Source organism: Rattus norvegicus, chromosome 19, assembly GCF_021556685.1.
Source record: "Rattus norvegicus strain SHRSP/BbbUtx chromosome 19, alternate assembly SHRSP_T2T, whole genome shotgun sequence".
In the NCBI taxonomy this organism is placed as follows: domain Eukaryota; kingdom Metazoa; phylum Chordata; class Mammalia; order Rodentia; family Muridae; genus Rattus; species Rattus norvegicus.
In genome coordinates, this window is record NC_141552.1 from 44849959 (window position 1) to 44872225 (window position 22267).

At 42.1% G+C, this 22267-nt stretch overlaps 1 protein-coding gene across 1 annotated transcript in view; it reads right to left on the minus strand.

Moving 5' to 3' along the window:
* Ttc29 (tetratricopeptide repeat domain 29) overlaps positions 1 to 22267 on the minus strand; it is a 211576-nt gene that overhangs the window by 168265 nt on the left and 21044 nt on the right. The window contains 2 exon segments of the mRNA NM_001013890.1: positions 4907 to 5092; positions 10757 to 10980. Coding sequence (NP_001013912.1) covers positions 4907 to 5092; positions 10757 to 10980 — 410 coding nt within the window.

The following is a 22267-nucleotide window of genomic DNA, read 5'->3' on the forward strand; positions in this document are numbered from 1 at the left end:
TCTTCAATCTCTTGTATTCTGTTGGTGATGCTTGCATCTATGTTCCTGATCTCTTTCCTACGTTTTCTATCTCCAGGGTTGTCTCCCTTTGTGATTTCTTTATTGTTTCTATTTCCATTTTTAGGTTTTGTTCAATTTTTTCACCTGTTTGGTTGTGTTTTCCTATAACTCTTTAAGGGATTTTTGTGTTTCCTCTTTAAGGATTTCTTGTTTGTTTACCTGTGTTCTCCCTGTGTTTATCTTTAAGATAAATATTTATGTCCTTCTTAAAATCCTCAATCATCATCCTAAGATGTGATTTTAAATTCAAATCTTACTTTTCCGGTGTATTGGGGAATCCAGGACTTGCTGTGGTGGGAGAACTGGGTTCTGATGTTGCCAAGGAGTCTTGGTTTCTGGTGCTTATGTTCTTGCTCTTGCCTCTCACCATCTTGTTATCTCTGATGTTAGTTGGTCTTGTTGTCTCTGGCTGAAGCTTGTCCCTCCTGTGGGCCTTATGATCTTAGGAGTGAGAGCACTCTTGGGAGACCAGGTCTTTCGTGGATCCAGAGGGCTGCGGGACAGCCTTTGCTCTGGGTGCAGGTCCCTAGTGTGTTTTCATCATGGTCCTATAGATGTCTAGTCTCCAGGCAATCTGAGACACTATCTATCCATCAGAATGACAGTTAGCAATCAATTCCAGGACTTGAACTGAAGTGATTATTGCATGGCGACTCTCTCTTTCTTCCAAAGTTTCCCAGTCACTGGAAGAATTTAAGGTTAATGTTGTAAAGTCCAATTATTCTTAACTCAGTGTCTTTGCTGCCATCATGGCTTGTGAGATTTCTGGACTGGAAAACACATCCTTCCTAAGTATTAACTCAGAAATATCAGAGGGGAGTTTGTTAATCATGTGTAGGTTTGGAAGTGACCCAGCCACTGAGCTGTTCAAGGCATATTAAAATATAGGACTGCATGTGTATCTTTCATTGGAGGACTCAGAACTTTGGGGTGGGTAACAAGGAGCTCTCCTGCCTCCACCACTGAGGTTAATTAGAGTAGCATTAATTGGGATCAGTAACATTACTTCTAGTTTCCCCAGCTTGTCTATGTGAACATTCTCAGTAATGAATACTCGCCACTCAGGAGAACCTTGTATTGCCCTTCCCATCTCCTATGGCGGTCAGTAGCTAGATTGAGAGTCTTGAGTGAAGTGGAATGAATTCCTGAATGTTGGCAAATGGTCCTTGGTAAAACATCTATGAGACCTGGGAGAAGAGGCAGGGCATGGAAAGTAAGATGGCTGAAGTGAGGGTTAACCTGCTCAAAGCTCACGTCTTAATTTAGTCCACCAAAAAAGAAACGAGTGTCCACAGGAGTCCATGGAGACAAGCTAGTCTTCTTGCTCATGTCTAGTGGGCAAAACACAAGACTGGGATCAGTTACTAAGTCACTGGGGGACAGTGGAAAGGGCTGCTGTTTCCTCCACCAAAGCTATTGGTTTGCATCGCCCCCAACCCCTCTCCCTACCAACAACACTGCTACAACTGCAAGCTGGGCCAGTCATGATGACAGAGAAAAGGCCAGTGTCACCACATTGGGGATGGAAGTTAAAGATCGCTGTGTCTTGGCTTTAGGTCATCTGTCACTTTCCGCTGGTCATGTTCTCCCAGGTCTGACTCATGGTTTTTCTAGCCCTCCAAGAACTACTCCAGAATCAATGAGCACGTCTCCTGTTGCTCCAGTGCCTGGGTGCTTTCTGCAATGCCCACCAAATGCAGTGTGGACACTCCTTGCTTCTGCATCCTGGCTACATGAAAAGATTCTTATAAATAAGTTCATGCTTCTAAAAGAAGATGTGGCTGGCGACTTGCTATAAGAATTAGTCAGTACCTGATTCCTCCATGTTGACCAGTAATGCCATACCTCTGCAAATACTTGCACTGAACAATGAGCTTGCCTGCCCTTGAGCCAATGGGAGCCAGGGCACACTTCAGCCATCCTCAGCAGAGTGGAGACTTGAGGCTCTTTGCTTGACTTGGCCAAGAGACTCTAGGTAAGAACTGGTCCCATTTGTGCCTTTGGGCTACATATTACTCCTCACTGCAAACGTGTTCCCAGTCTCTAACAATGGCATCTGCTTTTGTTCCTCATTTGCTCTATGGTTCCCCGAGGGAGCTGGAGCCTGCTTGGTTGGGCCCTAACAACCCTCCCATTGCCATCTGCCGGCTAGCTTCCTCTTTAAACCTGAATGGGGGCACCCATGGAATCAGGAGGCTACCACCTGCCCCGGAGCCCAGCTGCTGCCTAGATGTTGCTGTGGGGCCTCCATTTGCCTGTCGGGACCAATCAGATCAGAAGAGTGGAAGGAATCCTACACGGGTGAGCCCCTCCATTCTAGCTGTGTGTATCGACACTATGTGAGTTTGCTTTTCTCGTGAAAATTCTACCCCAGGCTGCAGGAGCTGCAGATAGTTCTCTCTGTCAATAAGCACGCAGTCTCTAGAATTAGCACCAAGGCTGGCTTACTGGTCTTGCTACAAATAAAATGGTTCTGGTGCTCAGGCAGTGTTCGAGGGCACAGATCCCGTAATTTTAGTTCTGAGAAAAGGCAGTTCTGAAACAAACCAACAGACTCCAACTTGAGCATGGCTTCAAAGGCAAAGACCTTAAAATATTTCAAAGACAAACATTAACTTTTCTATAGAACTGGTATGTTTTACGGTGACATAGGTTGGCATTTCTGTGTGTGAGCAATCCAGAGAGCTGAAAACGTTACCTTGCAGCAGCTCCACTGGGGTCACATGCCCTGCGCCCATCTTGGCACAGCCTCAACGTCTGTCACCAATGAGTGACCAAGCGCAGTGCTGTGGCTGCTTCATATAGGGCTGCGGACACTCCCGAGAGTTGTGATATGAGTGAATGAATAAACAAATAAAACAGTAATGTTCGTGATGCATACACCTGGTGAACAAAACTCACTCAGAGATTGTGAAATCCGGGAGGAGGGAGTATGGGCACAGAGCTATTCAGCAAGACAATAGGCTGGAGGTTGGTCAGTCAATGGTTGGATTTACTCTATACAGTGGGCTGTAGACGTAGAAACATTTGGGCTTCAAGATTACCTGGACTTGGTCTCTTCCCTGTCCTGCCCTGGGCACAAGACTCTAGACCAGTATTTGATAAATGTGCTGATACTTTGATTACTGAATGGATTTTGCTCAGTTGCAAGTTCATGACCCCATTGTAGTCTGTGGCAGAGAGTTGCTTATTTAACTAACCCTCTAGTTTTGAGATATTATGAACTGTAATGGTAATGGAATAGAGCAATTCATTCCCTTTAATACCGCTGTCTCCTCCTGAGCTACATCATCATGGTGGCAGCTTCTTAGCTACACCCCTTCTTCCCACAGTTGGCATCTCAGGAGGACTTGAAAGGCATAACTTTCCTTGTCCGACTGTACAGAGGCTAACACTTCTGCCTCTCCTCTTAGCTGAGATTCCCACTCAGAGCAGTTGTCCCTCCTGCTCCTCCGGCAGCCATGGCTCCTCTCTCAGAGCATGGGACTCTCATTCATACATGTCTAAATGCTAGCGATATCCAAGTCCTGTCAATACTTCTCCACTTCATCATGCGTCCCTTAAATACAGTCTGCAGGATCTCTTACCACAAGCTGACATTGTCCAGATTTGCTGGGCTGTTTGCACTACATGACCCTAATCACACTGTAGTGTCTGTCATGCCTTAGGATACATCCAACTTAGCTTTCCAGATCACAGAAACTAATATTTATTTACATTTGGAATGCTATCCCCCTTCTCAGTTAAATCGCCTATCGCCTCCCCCATCCTTCCTGCTTCTATGAGGGTGCTCTCCCACCCATCCACCCACTCCCACCTCAGTGCCCTAGCATTCCCTGAGAGGCTGTGCCAGAGCCTGACCAATACTGATGTGGATGCAACGCAGTTTATATGTATCAAATATATAATATATGTAATATATATAAATATACATGTATGTATCAACAATCAACAATCACAATCACACACTAATTATCACAATGTTCATTACACAATGACCATCACACAGTGGTCATCAGACAGTGGCCATTAGACAGTGGGTATATATATATATACATATATATATATATATATGGATATAGATATAGATATAGATATAGATCAATTTGACCACTGTCCCAAAGAACCAGAGTGTTGAAATAGCAGGTTCATAAATTATTTTCATCTTCCCTTACATACCTTTTGCATTTTCTCTGCACACACCCTTTCATAAATTCCCTCACTTGCCCTGTGAAACCTTAATCAGTCATCATAATAAATGTTCTTGACCATTCTGCTGTTTGTGTTTGATTTGGGGTTATCTTATTATAACATTAAATACAAAGTTTTGTTTAAAGAAGCATTTGCTTCAGCAATTATTGTAAAACCACAGCAGGGCGGAGTCTGATATGTGCTGTTTTTAATCTTCTCGCCTGAGGAGGAGGAGGAGGACTAGGAAACTCACAAAGGGAGCTTTTTTTCCAAACAGTTCTGTAAGTGAAAATTCTATCACAAAATAGATAAAGGGCTGGTATGAAAACATCAACATCAACAGCAGCAGCAGCAGCAGCAACAACAACAACGCACCACAAATAGAAACAGGATGTAGCGCGTGACCTGAGAAAGGCGGCAGAGGATGTGTGGGCATGATTAAGGAAGCTAGCTGGCTGTTCCGGACGCTACTCCTGCCGGGCCAGCAAAGACTTGTGTGGAGAGGATTCATCACTGAACACTGAAACAGACTCTGGCCACTCACTTTTGCTTTTTGACTGCAGTAATACCTCCTTATATTCAGGTCCTTTTCTTAACTTTCATCTTGGTTTGGCCTTGGGAGCCCCCAAAACATCCCCAGAGAAGGCCGACTCACCCTCTTCCTCGTAAAGAAGACCCATGTGGGCCTCTGCCTCCGCTTCTTTCTTCCCACCGTCAACTTTGATCAGCTGAGCAATTTTGAAACACCGTTCGTAGAAGTGATTCCTCACCCACTTGTCCTCAGAGTTATCAAAATAACAGGCCAGCGCATACAGGTTGTTATACACCTCTTCATAGTACCCTTTACAAAGAAGAGAAAACAGTGCATCAGAGACTCGGCTTAGGACACATGAACAGGATACTGTAGATTGCTTCTATATTTTTCTTAAATACACGGCCAACTGTCTTGAAAATGAAACCTAATGCAAAACGTCATTTATTTTAACTATTAAAATAATTAATCAAAGGATATGGGCATAAGACAGGCAACAAACATCTTTCCAAAAACTGCAGATGCACTAGAAACTGAGGCATAGTTGGTTGAAATATGACTTCTTTATACAACGGAGAGTATCTGTTAGCAAGGTTCCCTTTCTCCTGGAAGGGGAGGATAGTGGTGTCACTGAGAGAGGGGAGGGAGGGGAGAGGAGGGAAGGGAAGGAGAGGGAGGGGAGGGAAGAGGAGGGGAGGGGAGGAGGGGAGAAAGAGGAGAAGGGAAGAAAGTGGAGGGAGAGGAGGGAAGGAGGGGAGGGAGGGGTGGGAGGGGAGGGAAGAATGGGGGGGGGGAGTTGGGGAAAGCGGGAAGGGGAGGAGAGGGAGTAGGAAGGAAGGGGAGGGAACAGGGAGAGGAGAGGAGGGAGGAGAGGGACTATTCCACATCCCAGAGATGGGTTTAAAAAAACCTGGTGAGATCAATGTTTCTAAACCATGACAAAAACTAAAGCAAATGAAAGAGAAAACAGGAGATGGAAGCCCTAAGATATCTTTACCCCAAAAGGATATAATATGGCTGACATGTACAGGAGACCTAGGTCAGGATGACAGCATGCTTCATCCATTTCCTACCAATGTTTCTAGAAATAGAAGTGTGAAGTGATGCTAAAATGGGAGTCTGCAATGCTTCTGTTTGGGGATTTTTTTAAAGTTGAGAATGTGTACAAACTAGCCACTCTTTTCACCCAAACTTCTGGTAATTTGTTATGAGCATCTCTGGGCTTTGTGCATAGATATGTCACCCCAAGAGTGTGCTACTAAACTGTGATGCTCTTTTGTGAATGATGCTGCCATAGTGAACTTGAGCAAAGATGTCTTTGTGGTAACAAACTGCGCCGTGATCCTGTAAATCAAATGTCCTCACGAGCCTCAAACGTGGTCTTCTTCCTCCTCTGCCCACCACGACCTGACATCACAGGAATAAGTTACTGCATTTGGGACTAAATTTCACTTAAACAAATCGTTATGAACAGAGGTCACTGATACCAACTTCTCACTATCACTAGTGGGGTCAGCTCCTAAAATGAGCATGATTGTGGGTAATATTGTCTGTTAGTATGCTGTATGAAGTTAAATAAGAAATCCCAGAAGAACTATCCTGAACATACAAAAGGTTGCAGCCAAAAACTGTAGATAAGTCACTTCATTCTTTCAGAACCATTTCTTTGTGTGTACATGTGTGAGTAGAGTGGGGTGTGTGTGTGTGTGTGCATTCATGTGCATGTTTGCAGAGGCCAGAAGAGGCGTCTTCCTCAGTTGCTTGCTGCCTTATTTCCTTGAAGTTGGGTCTCTCTCTGAAGCTGGAGCAGGCTTGCCTGCTTTGCTATGCCTAGGATGGCTGGCCATTCACCGTGATCCTCTCATCTCTGCCCCTACCTAGCACTGGTGTTACAGCGACGTTCAGCCATACTCGGTATCTTAGTCAGGGTTTCTATTGCCGAAACAAAACATAATGACCAAAACTTAGCTGGCGAGGAAAGGATTATTTGGCTCACACTTCCACCTCATAGTTCATCACTGAAGGAAGTCAAGACAGGAAATCAAACAGGGCAGGAGGCTGGAGGCAGGAGCTGATGCACAAGTCATGGAGGAGTGCTGCTTACTGGTTTGCTCATCAAGGCTTGCTGAGCCTGCTTTCTTATAGAATCCAGGACCAGCAGCCTAGGGATGGAACCACCCACAATAGACTGAGCCCTCCCTCCCCCATCAATAATTAATTATGAAAATGCTTTATAGCTAGATCTTATGAAGGTATTTTCTCAATTAAGATTCCCTCTTTTCAGATAACTCTAGCTTCTGTCAAGTTGACATAAAACTAGCCAGTAAACTTTGGCTACCGTTCTCTATTAAGAAACAGAAATTTGAAGAGTTCAAATATACTGGTGATGCTGGGAATCTTAACCTAGACCTTTATTCTTGCTTTAGGCAAGAACTCTCCACAGAGCCATTTTCTCAGCTCTTCAATCAAGACGCTTCTAAAAACCACACCTTTCTTCTTAACAGAAACTTCCTACAGAAACTTCTCACCTCATGTGCATAGACTAGTAAAGTATAGTTTATCAAATGTTTCATTTTTACTGATTAGAGTTTCTATTTACAGACTCCAGTGGGTAAGATATGTCAACTTTCTATTTTTGCCAATGTGTGTGTAAATACTTTTGTTTTTTAGTAAATTGAACTGTAATTTAATATATTGTCATCATTATATATACAGAGTATTTTTTAACGGAATGAGTTGCAATTATGTAGGTTCCCAGTATTAATGTATTTAAAGAATGCCTATAAGCTGAGCTATTTTTCTTTAACCACATTAGTATCCTTCACAGTCTAAGTAGCCTGTTCTCCTCGAGTGAGTCACCAGGAGGCATCATGGGAAGATGAAAGATCACCGTGGGTTTGTTATTCAGACACTATGACTTCTAGCCTAAAGAGGGGATTCTCTGCTAAAGTAAGTTTGAGAAATACTCTTGCTAATTTTCTCCACTTAGTGAAGCAGCACGATAACAAAGGTGTATAAAATGCTCAGCTAAGTGCTGCGGAATCAGGATGCGTAAGCCCAGAGCCATCAACCGGAGTCCTCCAAACTTACTTTACTGGATGATGTCTCCCCATTTTTCTACTTTGCATAAAACTTACATTGTGTGAATGTCCACTTGGGTCCCACAGATTTTGTGTGTATAAATGACGGTTGCCAGAAGACAGCATAGCTACGCAGTGCTCAACCACAATTTACCAGTCAAGTGTAAGGGGTGTAGAGACTTTAGAATTAGCTTGACCTTCAGCTTGTTGTCACCAGTAGTGCTAGTTTTCCCTCAAGACGCTAAGAATAACATTCCAAGTGGCAAGGAAAGGACTCACAGTGGACTGTGAGATATGTCTGAGACAGTTAACCTAGGGAAGATGACCCCGAAAGGAAGAACTCGGCTGCTTTAAAACAAGTTTGGTATAAAGCAGTGAGTGGTGTTGGTGATTTAAATAACGCTAATGTTACTGCTGTGCACATCTGCTGAGGCTCAAGTAGTTCAGACGACTACTGCTCATACCACAGATGAGGCAGCACTGATGTGGATGACTGCTGATACTGCCACAGCTTGGATGAAATGAGCTTCACCATGACCCTCCATGGATGGATGGATGGATGGATGGATGGATGGATGGATGGATGGATGGGTGGATGGATGGATAGGTGGATGGATGGATGGATAGGTGGATGGATGGGTGGATGGATGGATGGATGGATGATGGATAAGTGGGTGGGTGGGTGAATGGGTAGATGATGAATAGATGGATGGATTGGTGGATGGATGGGTGGGTAGATGAATAAATGGAAAGATGGATGGATGGATGTGTGGATGGATAGATGGATGGATGGGTGGATGGATAGATAGATGGATGGGTGGGTGGGTGGATGGGTGGGTGGATAAATAGAAGGATGGATGGATGGATGGATGGATGGATGGATGGATGGATGGATGGTTGGGTGGGTGGATGGGTGGGTGGATGGGTAAATGAAGAAGTAGTGAGGACTCTTAGAGACATATTATTTCAGCATCACCTTTTCACAACCTGAGACCACACACTGTGGACCTTGAAACACTCCTAACAGAACTTTGCATTCTAGATGCACAGATACATTCCTTAAAACATACACAGGTGTTTTCAGAGTTAGGATTCATTCTAGCCATTTTCTGGAGTAATTTTTATTCAGATCTCAGTTTTCCTCTGATAAATTTCAGGTGTGAAGGGAGAAAAATAATGTACAATGTTCTAAAAACTGATTATACTTTGGGCAATAATTCTAATTTTCTATATTTCTTTAAGGCAAAAGCCATGGCACCTCATAGGAGATAACCCTCTGGGTGAGCTATTTTGAGCAAAGGTAATTTTGCCTATTTAATAAGTATGACTTTATTTCTCAGACATGCACAATAAAGCATACAATGCCACTTGAACAGGAACTCACTGGGACCTGGTCTTCTGTGTGTTCATTTCCTTTAACTTGAGCATCTGTGACTCATCATCCCACAGGTGCTTTATGACAGACCGAAGCAGCACTGACACATCACAGCACGTCAGGCACTTGGCTCGCATTTATGCTGCTCAAATGAATGCCCCCAATTTAAACTGATAATGAAATTGAACCTTATAAAATAAATAGGGGCAAAGCTTATCTTGGCTAATTCTATTCCCAGTGTAAGTATCAATTCAGGAGTTTGCTCTGGCAGTAGAGTTTGGAACTTGGCTTTTGTTTGTTTTGTAATAACATGGCATATATTTTTTTTATAATAGTCAATTTCTCATGTTTAAATTGTATTTTGAAAATTCATCCAAAGACTGCATTTTATGTGAATTCTGCAGTTAGAATGCTTCCCATGCTCTAGAAGACCCTCTCGTACCTTGGGTTTTGTGTTCACATTATGCCCTTATCTTACAGTCTTATGGCACTGAGCTCGCTATGAGGGCCAGGACTTTGGCTGGCCCCTCTGCCTGTGTACCTGTCTTCACAACCACAGAAGCAAGCACGGACAGGAAGCGTCGTCTACTGACCATGGAAAGGCTCCGAGTGAAAGATCATGCTGCCACATAGAGAACTGGCCTTTCTTGTCTTTCTTTATCTATCTTCTTGTGTGTTCAATCAGAAGGATGCAGGAAAATTTGGAATACCAAATTTTAGAATTGTTTTTCTCTTTTCTAATGAAAACAACAAATGCCTAATACAGACCTAAAAATGTTAAATGGCTAAGTCCATGCAATTTTATCTGAGATTTTCTTAATACTTGATTTTTTAATACTTTAAAGTATTAAGTACATAATACTTTAAACAAAAAAATACCAACTTTATTTTAAAAAGTGTTAAAATATGGCAAAAGAATGCCTTAAATTATTTTGTGAAATATAGGAAATTAACTTTTGAAACCACAGTTGTGGATTGCATATTATTTTACCCTTTCTTGTAAAATTGTATCTCACAATGTAGTTGAGGCTAGCCCCAAACTCATAGTAAGCTGTCTCTATGTCCCAAGTGCTGGGATTATGGCTTTAATAACAACCTAGAAATTACAAGCTTTTCATATCTTAAATACTATCATTTCCTGATCCAAGTCAACAGGATCTCATGACAAAACTTTCAAAGTTCATTACATACATGCTAAACCAAACTGAATCTGTGTGGTTCTCACATAACAGTGCTTTGAGAACACGCCAATATTCATACAACGCAGAGACATATCAGGATGTGTTCTTGATGATAGGAAAGGCTTATACCTGTTGGAAACTTCTGGAGATGTTTGGTAGAACACTGTCTTCCCAGGCTTGCAATGACATCTGCAGAATGTCTTTGGAGCTGGTCCTTTAGTCTTTAAAGCTACTCAGTGGACCAGGTTGAATCGTGCAATTTGTCTTAATGTATCAAATTCATAGGGCAACATTTTAGAATCTTCCCTGGGGTGCCTCCCCGCATCCCAGCGCCTACCTTTCCTTTCCGCAGCCTCGGCCTTGGTCAGGTAGTGGTAGAAATTGTCCAACTTGTCTGGCTGGTCCTCCAGAGGCCTCTGCAGCCAGAAGAGGGACCGCGCCTGCGCAGCTTCCCGAAGCTTGTCCCACTGTTCCATCAGACTGAAGAGCTCGGTGAAGGACTTGTGGAAGCCATCTCGCAGCATGTCCACGCAGATGCTCTTCTTGTATGAGTTCCTGTGGCTGGGAACACAAGCAAAACACCAGCCATTTTAGACCAGAGAGAGGTTCCCATTCTCTAAAATCCTGAAGTCTAAGCAGGCTTTCTTACTCATCTTCCTCAGCGAGAGCATGAAAACTATCAAGAGATCTTTGCAGCAAACCAAGCAACTTCCGTTTAAGAAGGATGCTGGGAGTTTACCTAACATTGTTATGTTAATGTAACCACACCTCTGGAAAGGACAAATATGTTACTTAACTATTCAAAGGTTTTTCATACTCACATACATATGCACACACTTCCTCCCTTCTTCCCCCACCTACACCTACTTACACCCACCGTTGCTCAAACCAACCACCCAAACTATCAGCAGACCAAACACACCTGCCAGCCCAGTCAGAAGACCAAGAGGAAAAAAAAAAGACTTGTTACTAAATATTTAAAAACCTTTAATTTCTCTGTTACATAGTTTTACAATTTATTATTAGAATTTGACCGTCTTCAGACAATCGTGTTTCTGCATTTAACGTTTTAAACAATTCCTGAAATACCATAGCAGATATATACATAACTATTTACAGGTAAGATCAAGTGAATGGTTTGATAATTCAATTATCAAGTAAGTAGATAAGCAGATAGAAATTCACTTCCTAGTGAATTTGGAAACTTGGAAAGCTGAGACAGGAGGATTGTTCATTTGAGTTCAGCCTGGGCTACATAGTCTGAGCCTGCCTCAAAAGACAAAATCAAATAAAAACCTCCTAAGCATACTTTATGGCAGGGATAAAGCAACAGATGACTTTCTGGTTTATTCCACAAATCCATCCTGGCTTTCTCATGATGAAATATCTACTTTTCCCATTCTCTTCTGTGTGTTGTGTGCATATCATATGTGTCTGGTGCGTATGTGTGCAGGTACAAATGCATGTGTGTACCTGCAGATGGAGGCCTCTGGGTGATGCGAGTCCATTATGATCACCTTTGAGCCTGGTTCTTGGGGGAAGGGTCTCTAAGTCTGACCCAGGTCTTATAGATACAGACAGTTTTACTAGCCAGTTTTCTCTGGAGACTCTGAGTTAAAGGCAGTTAAGGGCCGGTGGGTATACTCCTTGGCTTATAACCTCTGAGCCATCTCCTTAGCCCCTCCTGTCCCCGGGGATGTATTGTTCTAGGCCAAATAGATTCAGTGCCCTCATGAAATCTGCATGCCTGCCTAAGGAGACGACACCTATGCAGACACATAACAAACAATGATTGACAGTCTTCACTTAAGAATTAATGTGCTGGCAGGCGTGGTGGCACCCGTCTTTAATCCCAGCGCTCAGGAGGCAGAGGCAAGCAGACCTCTGTGAGTTTGAGGCCAGCCTGGTCTACAATGCTGCGTTCCAGGCCAGCCAGAGTTTTGTAGAAAGATCCTGTGCGAAAACAAACAAACAAACAATAAACAACAAACACACATACACACACAAATGGAAAGAAAGAAATCTACATGCTTGTGGAGAACAACTATGGGGTAGTCACTGTTTTACCAAAAGAACAATTTAGGTGCTGAAAGATATAGTTTCATGTTAATTACATATGTTCTTTCCTTAAAAGGAGACAGTTCAGTGTTTAGGACAATTGACCTGATGGGGCAATATAGACTTGAGGGTCAGTGGAATCTGTCTGATCACTCAGAATCAGGAGTCCTGAGGTGGAGTAGGACATACTCCAATATCCTTCCCCTGACATCCCTGAGTCCCACTCCTTTCCCTGGGTAAAAGCCTGTATTAGCACCAGTCCTAAGCACATTACAGGACTTCTCTAGGAACACATGAGATGAAGTGTGTGCAAACTCTGGGAAATACCAGCCCTGTGGTAGTTGATTTTCACCATCTAGCTATGCATCGGGATTTACTGGTGGAGGTTTGATTTTGTCTGTTTTTTTTTTCCCACCTCTAGAGCTGGGGACCTAACCAAGGGCCTTGCGCTTGCTAGGCAAGCGCTCTACCACTGAGCTAAATCAAATCCCAACACAATAGTGCAGGCCCCACCTACCAAGAACGTCTCCTGCTTAGGTAAGAGGGAAACATGGCGGCGTGATGAGACTGAGAGATTGCTAAGGCCAACAGCAACAGAGCTAGCTGCTGAGGAGGCGGATGCGGCTATGTTAACCAGACGCACTGTGGATAATTATTATTGTGATGTTGGGGGTGGAACTCGGGGTCTTTGAGCCTGCTAGGCACACATTCCATCCCCAGGTCCCCCTGCCTCCCATTCACATGACTGTACTTGAGAAGTGTCTGGAAGGATCATCCTACATGAACTTGAATTTCAGCCCTCTCCCACCTGACAACCAGATCGTTACAGAGATCGCTGATAGGGAGTAAAGAAACCATCTTCTTACACCAAAACAAAACAAAACAAAACAAACAAACAAACAAAACAAGGCAAGAGCCATTATGTGATTCTAGGAGCTTGAAAGAGAAGACTAATGCATGATTTCTGCTTCCTGCCGCGTCCTCTGATCCCGTGAGAAGGGCACAGAATGGAAGGGTCAGGAGCGAGACTGTGAATGAGCCACACACCCCCCACCCCCACCGCCAAATACTAGGCAAGCTGGAAATGGAGCCTGACTTCCTATAACGTCCAGAAGAATCAGGGGTTGGGGGGGACTGTAGCCTTCTCTTGTGGGATTCGTGAAGGTAGGAGGCCGACAACCTCCTTGCCCACCTCTCTGAGCAGAGGGCATGAGGAAACAGCCAACTGTCAGGAGGTTCTAAGCAGAAGATGGCTGGCCCTTTAATTTCTCAAGGACCTAGGACAGTATGAGGAGCACGGTAACATCCCCGCTCTCTGTGTGCCACACTGAAGGTTTTGGACAAAGAGGGCCACAATTCCTGCCATCATAATTTCAAGCAGCAGCAAGGTTTGTATGCAGAAAGGCTGCTCATGAGGACAGACAGGAGACACAGCTGCACTGGCGAGCTCAGGCTAGCTCAGGCCAGCTCATCTGCAGAGCTGATGGTGAAGCTCGGCCAAGTACATTAAAATGACCACCTCTGCAGGACCATGTAGCTCAGGTGTTCATTCAGTAAGAGGGTTTCCCTTCCAGTAACAGAGAATCAAAGCTTCTAGATTTTTGTTAATGGCGGAGAGCAGGTCTGGTTGGGTGTACGGTGGAGTCAAGGCTAATATCTCTGGGGTTGTCTGGTACTGTGTGCCCTGCTGTTGTCTATCAATCAGGCTGCCACAAACCACTCTTAAGACGAGAAGAAAGGAGACTGTCTGCGGCATGGCGGCCTTTCCTTTTCTGTGGGGACACAAAACCATTCCTATAAATAGCAGCTCCTCCCGCCCCCATTTATGCCTCACTGGTCAGAACTGTGTCAAAAGCTACCCTGCTATGCTGCAAGGAGGATGCAAGCCAAGGCTGCCTTTGGTTGTCATCTTGCTACATCAGATATACGACATCGAAAGACAAGCTTCCGACATTCTGGAACTAAAACTGAATTTCCATTCAAGGGATCCAGTAATTCCACTTCCCTATGGCTCCCACAGCGCATGCAATGTTTTCACTGTTGTTCATTTTTATTTTTCGTTATAGGAGCAGAGTGAGGGGAAGAGTGAGAGGAAGAGGCTTTTGAATTTTGAGTTATCAGACAAAGATCACAACGTTGGTCTGGCTTTATCTGAGCCACAAGGCTAGCCTTTAACACTGGGGAGGATTGAGGCTGAGGGTGGGAAGTAAAATGAGGTTATAAAGACGTAAAGACTTTGAGTTCGAGACTCTGAACTTCATTCACACCTGGTCCAAGAGAAGGGATGGAGGAGGTCAAGCCTAGAGTTCCAAGGGGAGATAGAGGGCTCTGCTGGCCACGCATGAGAAAGGCTGTGGGTCTGGAACCAGGGTAGAGGAGGTAGGGGAAGCTGTCGGCTCCAAAAGGTATTTACTTGTTGGCATGTAGGTGATTTGGTGAAGCAGGTTGACAATGGGTCATATTCTAAAGGAGGGAAACAAATGGTCAAACAGACTTTAAAAATTATTAACTGGAGTTTGGGAAATCTGAGGGTATGTATGATTGGCAGCCCAGAAGACAGGATTAGAGAGACCTCAGAGGACAGAGGCTGGAACTCCAACCTTTCTTGAAATAAGAGATGTCGCCTTTGTGTGTTGGTGGCTCTCAGCATGTGAGTGAGGAGGCCTGGGTCAAGCATAAAGTGAAATGCTGGCTTTAAATAGTGTTTAAATAGTGGCTGGCATCTGGGAGAGCCTAGGCGGAACATCTGGGAGGACCAATCCTGGGAGGTCAGGAGAGAGACAAAGGGCAAATGCAGACAAGCATCCTGGGCCTTCTTTGTTGGCCCTGAGAAGTGGAAGAGGCTCATTTGCTGGCGGTGACCTCCCCTCCACAGCTGTCAGCATTCTAGAGTATGTGAGATAACCATCCCAGTGGGGATGTCTGTGGAGCAGGAGTTTTAGCAATTTTAACAGGGCCCTTTAGTAAAAGGATGAGTACTGAGGTAAAGTGCTGACCCACAGACACTGTCTGGGAACCAGGATGTAAGCAGGACTAGGGCTCAGTCAGTGAGGCAGCAGCTTCTTAGGAACACTGTTGGCTATTCTTGCTGTCCACCGTCTGTCTGTTAAGGGCCCTATGACTTGGCCTTTCCTCCTGGACCAGGTTCTCTCCTAATTTCCACCTAATTAGTTACCAAATATCCTTCCAATAAGGCCACTTCCGCCTAATTTAATCAAGATCAGTTGCTGCTCCCTAAGGCCCCAAGTCCTGAAGGTGCATCAGAAGGCCGGACTGAGATTACGTTTGAGACAGCGTTCAGCTTCCAAACATTCACAAACTACAACTAACGTCCATTTCAAAAATATCTAGTGGATGCTTAAATGCCATTCTTCACAAAGATGCTCTGACAGGCAGTGTTTCAGTATGTATCTATGCTGCTATTTCGATTTTGCACATATGTTAATGTGTAAACATACATATCATAAAACTAGCCTTGTTATTAATACCCAGGATAAAGAAAAATCAGTGACGCCAGTTTACTCAATAGGTTCCTACTCAGACCTTCACAGATGATGTAAATTATTTACCTGCCCCAAATCCTTATTTATTGACATGCCTTGGTTTTCTGGAAGTAAAAAGGTACAGCATTTTTTTTTTGCCAGTATATTTGAACTCTTCAAATTTAGTTTCTTAATAGAGAACCATAGCCAACGTTCACTTGCTTTGCTAAAAATGTTTATTTTTTTTAAATATAAAGAGAATAGTATTTTATCATTGTTTTAATCCTTTTTCCTTGGGATGTGATTGCTTTACTCCTCAATTTTAGTGACACACCAAAAACATTTATGAATATTGGTCTAAACTAAAATATTGCTTTTAGGCATCAGAAGAAAAATTTACACAAAGGGGAAAGGAAAATTCTGGGAAATCTCATGAAGGATTTCACATTATGGAATTTGAGGGCAGTGCTCACAGAGCACAAGTGGTATATAAAAAATGTGAGGCCATTCATGACCGCACCAACCACCTATAAAATGTGCTCCAGGAAGTGATCACTGGAGGCACATGAGGCTTTTGTGACATACCAGTTACATCAACGCAACAAAAACTAGAGGGTCATCCAAGACGGGAAGCCTCAGCTGAGCAAAGCCCTCTGTGAAACTGGTCTGCAGGCAAGGCTGTAGGGCGTTTTCTTAATTAGTGATTGATGTAGGAGAGCCCAGCCCATTGTGGGTGATGCCACCCCTGGGCAGTCTTGAAAAGCAAGCTGTGGAGAGGAAGCCAGTAAGCAGCATCCCTCCGTGGCCTCTGCATCAGCTCCTGCCTTCAGGTTCCGCCAACTTCCTCCCGTTTGAGCGCCTGCCCTCACCGCCTTCAGTGATGGACTGTGATGTGGAAGGCAGGACCAAGTTGACCCTTTTTATTTAAGTTGCTTTTGGTCATGTGGTTTCCTCACAGCAATAGAAGTCCTAAGATTCCAGGATGGGATCTGCAGATGGGGAACAGGTTTTAAACCAGATGTAAGCTAGTTCTGCCTACGTGGGGTCTACTGCTATGTAAAGGCACCACTCAATGGTAATCTGGGTAACTATTTTAATTTGCATCAAAAATCCTCTAAAATATCTGTGTTGACCAAAGTCATAGAAGCTTGCAAGGGGCAGACCAGAGATTCACACACAGTTCTCTCTGCCTCCTGATTCATAATTCTTCCCACTCCCCCACATTGCCATCAGTTACATGGACAACTTTACCCTTCTTCATCCTTGCTACAGTGTTCTGTTTGCATTGTTTATTTAAAAATTTGCTATATTTTGACAACTATGATGCAATTTCCTGTTTGAATCACACTGCTTTTGTCTGAACTAATCTGTGTTCAACTGGGCCAGGAAAAGTGATCAGAGTCATTCTGAGACCCTCCCAGATGATCCTTCTTCTTAAAATGAGGGGCAGACAGGTGATAGCCTCCACGACAAATGGATTCGATAGCTGAGTCTCATTGGAGGGTAGAAAGGAAGTACACTGGCAACCATTTAGTAAGGCTGAAAACCACACCCTTCTACAAACAGAACCGGTAGAGGGAGGAGACGGGCAGGCACGGTCTGCTTATTCCTGTGTGTGCACATGAGTGTGTTAGCTAAAGATGGACTTTTAAAACCTGAGTATTAACACCTCTCCACATATGTGGGGAATACATTTACCGTATTCTTTATGGGCTGAGCTAGAGCCACACTATCAGAATGAACCTTCACATTCAGAGATCTGGAGCGCAGTTCGATAAGAAAAAAACATACTTTAAAACAAGATCATAAAAATTTTATTTAATTCGACAGAGATAAACTTGAAAGATCTGTAAGAGCTCATCAAAAGTCAGGCTAATACTTTTATTCCATTAAGTTAATATTTATAAGCCACTAGTGGGATATCTGTGCCGGTTTTAACAGTCTTACACTCATATTGGAGGGATAAATGTTATTGGAATCACCTGCGGGATAAGCACACTGGCTAATGAATACTGAAACAGCTTCAGTTAATATAATTTCCACGAAATAAAGTGAACCGCTATCCTTACCTCTGCTTTTCAGTGTAGGGAGATATCGCACAGGCTCAAAATGAAACACTGTGTTTCCATGCATACGAATACTGATAACAATCGCTTCAGTGCCCTGACTCTGTTTCAATACTTTTTACTCTTGCAATTTTTCTCCCAAAGCTAAACAACAACAGCAAACCCTGGGAAACATTTCTCTACATAAAGCTAGAGGAAAGAGAGGAAATCAAAATAAAATTCTCAGCACTTAGAATGAGTTAGAACTCAGTTACTTTAAATATAGATGGAATCTCAGTGAACAATGACAGCCTTTATTATCTAAATGCTTTAAACAATTCTTGGTCACAGTGATGATAGAAAATCATCCAATATGGTCAATACACACTGGGAAGTAATACATGAATGGGGGCTTTGCATTTTTAAGGGCTTTTATTTTATTTTCCACATACTTCATAATTTAGTCAGAAACAAAGTTGTAACATTAAACAACAAACAAACAAACAAACCAACCAAAAAGCAAACTGCCCAAACACCCTTTCTTTTATAAAGAAGGGCTTCCAGTGAGTTGACTGGTCTCTGGGGGCATCTACTGGAAAGTCAGCAAACTGCAGTCACATCATGCAAATCTGGTGGCTTGGTTCTTCATCTTAACACAGATTATTATTTTAATTGATATGCAAACAATGTGCACCCAAATAATATACGGACCCAGCTGACCCATCGGGCAAGAGCAAAGGAGAAAGCTGTCTGCGAGAGCAGCGAACAGCACCCATTGCTTCGGAGGCACGCTGATTGAGGAGCACATTAGGTCAACGTTTTCAGATCATTTAGTTGTCATGTGTGGGAGAATTGGGGCGCCGTAGTAAGCACCCATGCCTAATAGGAGAAGGCAAACACTTTCCAACTTGGACGGTTTCTCGGGAACCCACATTGCAGCGTATCTGTACAGCCACTAATTACACGTTCACCACGCAGTTTAGTTTCTGTATGGTTAAGTTTAGCTCTTCTGTGTTAATATCTTGAAAAGCAGAATTTTGGTATACTTATATTTAAAACTCTCTTTAATTATGACTAGGCATTATAATTTGAATTATTTATTAGGATTAACATGACTGATTCTTCTAGACATTTCAATAAGGGAAGAATAATGCGCATATTTTTAAACATACATTTCAATAAAGAACTTTTCATGTTATTTTATTTATGACTAATCATGCGGTAAGAATTTTAATGACAAAATTATAATCACAATCTCTATTCTTTATGAAGTTTAAGGATATGTATCTAAAATAAAGTTTTGTTTTTTTTTTTTAAAGCCGGTAGAGCATTTTCTTTTTTTTTTTTTTTTTGGTTCTTTTTTTCGGAGCTGGGGACCGAACCCAGGGCCTTGCGCTTCCTAGGTAAGCGCTCTACCACTGAGCTAAATCCCCAGCCCCTAAAATAAAGTTTTAAAAATAGTTTTAGATGTTTACGTATCATGCTGTATCTTCTATCATTATATATGTGACATGTCACTATAATTTTGGGTAAAATTCTCTTTACAATGATTAAAATAATTAGCATCTAGCATGTATTAATTTATGTGTTTTCTGAAAATCTCTTCAGAATCACCACCTAAATAAGTGTGGTATTATTTATTATGTAAGCTTTTAAAAAATGAAAATAAAATATTACAATTAGAATATAGACATTAATAGAATATTTCATTTCAGTTTAAATTTAGACTCAATTAGGTATCTAGCTAAACCTTCTAATTTAAAAATAAATAAATCTACCACATTGACAGTGAATAGAATTGCTATGTAATTCTTTAAGCAGTTAGAAGTTTACCAATTTGAATCTTTGGAAAAAGTGTTACACATGCAAGTATATTTTTTGGAAAATACAAATTCATATCTATTAATAAAGTAGAAAGCATAAAGTTTCAATATTTTCACAGCACAGGTACAAAATATTATTTGAAAAATTCTACTTAACCCAAGCACATCTTTTTTTCCTTTCTAATTTTTTTTAAGAAACCAGTAATAAAGTGGGGCTATTACTAATATAGTCCTTTTGATGGATAATACAACATTTAAAGACCTAGTTAACGAAAAATTCCTCCCAACAAGAATTTATTTCAAGACAGGTAGATTCATTTTAGAATACATAAAATATTTCTGTAGCATGAAGCGAGTTAAGCTACACATTCCATCAATAGAACTAGTGTTTGGCGTTCATTGTGGTGACTCTGGTGAGACCAGAGATTGTTTATAAACAACAATGTCTTGCTGACCATGATTACTGGGTATCACAGAAGGATGGATTTGATTCAGCAAGCAGCACAGGACAGCAGCCCTTCGAATGGCTTTAAATAGTTCTCTTAATAATCTAAAGGCATTTAAAAATTTGTTTATCACGCTAAAAATGATTTACTCAAATGATTTCATTCACTCAAATCTTTGAACTACAGTGGCCGCCATTGGTTGAGCATGAACAAACAATGCACCTAGCAGGATAACACTGCACGGAACTAGTTAGCCACAAAGCTGTCACACAGAGAACTAGTTAGCCACAAAGCTGTCATACAGAGAACTAGTTAGCCACAAAGCTGTCACACAGAGAACTAGTTAGCCACAAAGCTGTCATACAGAGAACTAGTTAGCCACAAAGCTGTCATACAGAGAACTAGTTAGCCACAAAGCTGTCATGCAGAATTTTAGAAGCATACACCTTCGCTGAAAAATAAAACCTCAAAACTTACAAAATCTCTGGAAGTTTCATATAAACTGGAAGAGAACCCTTATATAAGTTTCCAGATTTATTTGCAATCTACCTACTTCCAAACCTTCCTGAAAGGGTCAGGGTCCGACTCCCTCACAAAAGAGCAGCATCTGTGGAAGACCAGGTGAAGAGAGCTGTGCACCGAGTGCCATTTTAAAAGAAATTTTCCAGGGAATGAAAACCTTTGGGTAAAAGGAGCAGCCACAGAGACGCATGGCATTTTGTTTTTGTTTGGTTTGTTTGTTTTTGTTCAAATGATGCTGTAATTTTTAACTCTTGGAAAGCCAATAAAGAAGTACAGTTTTTAAAGTGACTTTTAGTGAGAAAAAAGAACTCTGAGTGGGTAATATAATTTTATTATTTGTGTCCTGATAAACATTGAATATGAAGTAAAATTAATTGCATATATCATGACTATAAACACACAAAAGTATTAACACTGCTACGACAACTGAATACTTTTGCGTAAATTAATATGATAATTTGTGTTAACATAAAACTCCACAGAATATTGTAGCTACTATATTTTAAATATAATTTGTTGTGTCCTGCACAATTTTTGAAATTGTAAGTTTTGAGATTGTTTTTCTCAAAAAAAGCTACCCCTAAACAAAAACCCACTTTCTTTCTTTAAGCTTTCATTTTTGTAAATAAGACAATTGGTCTTCCATGTACGGTGAGTGAAATATGACAGTGGGAAGCGAAAGCCTGAGAGTTAATCTTAGGGAACAGCCTGTGCCTCACAACAAAGACACGGCCTTGCGCTAACCTTGTTTTCGGGGTCCTGCCTGGCTGTTTTCAGGGAGCACCCCTCACACTTTGCCTGTGTCGGAGTTCCTGAGTTTTGCAAGTAAAATTCCGTTTCTTGCACTCTTGCTGGGAGTCGTGAGAGTCTGTGGTTTGCACCTTCCCATTAAAAATGTATTGTATTTTTTGAAATTATTCACCCCGCCTTTTATCCAGATCGTGCCTTTGAAAGGAGGAAGTAGATGATGAATGGAATAATTCATGACTTCCCATTAAATATGAAACTTTCTTTTGCAGAGTTTAGAAAATGAAGTTCTACATAATGTACAGAAGTTGATTAGAACTTTTTCTACATTTTTTTTGAAACCTTTCACATAAAACAACTACAGGAAGAGGCTTCTTCCTAAAAGGAAGAACAGTCGATTCTTCACACTGATGGTTTCCTGCTAACTGTTCTTGTGTTTCTGCCTCTAAACACACACTCACGCACACTCACACACACACACTCACACACACAGACACACACACACACTCACACTCAGTCATGCACACACTCAAACGCATACTTCTTTAGATTACTTAAAAGGCATTAAAATAATGACAGGAAATGTGTACATGTGGCTCTTCGGTTGACAAGTATTTAAGAGAAATGTGACACCCTTAAAACACAAAAGGAAAACTACATAATTTTAAAAAATGACAGCAAAACATTATTCATGCTCGTTAGTATGAAAATAAACAGAAAAACTT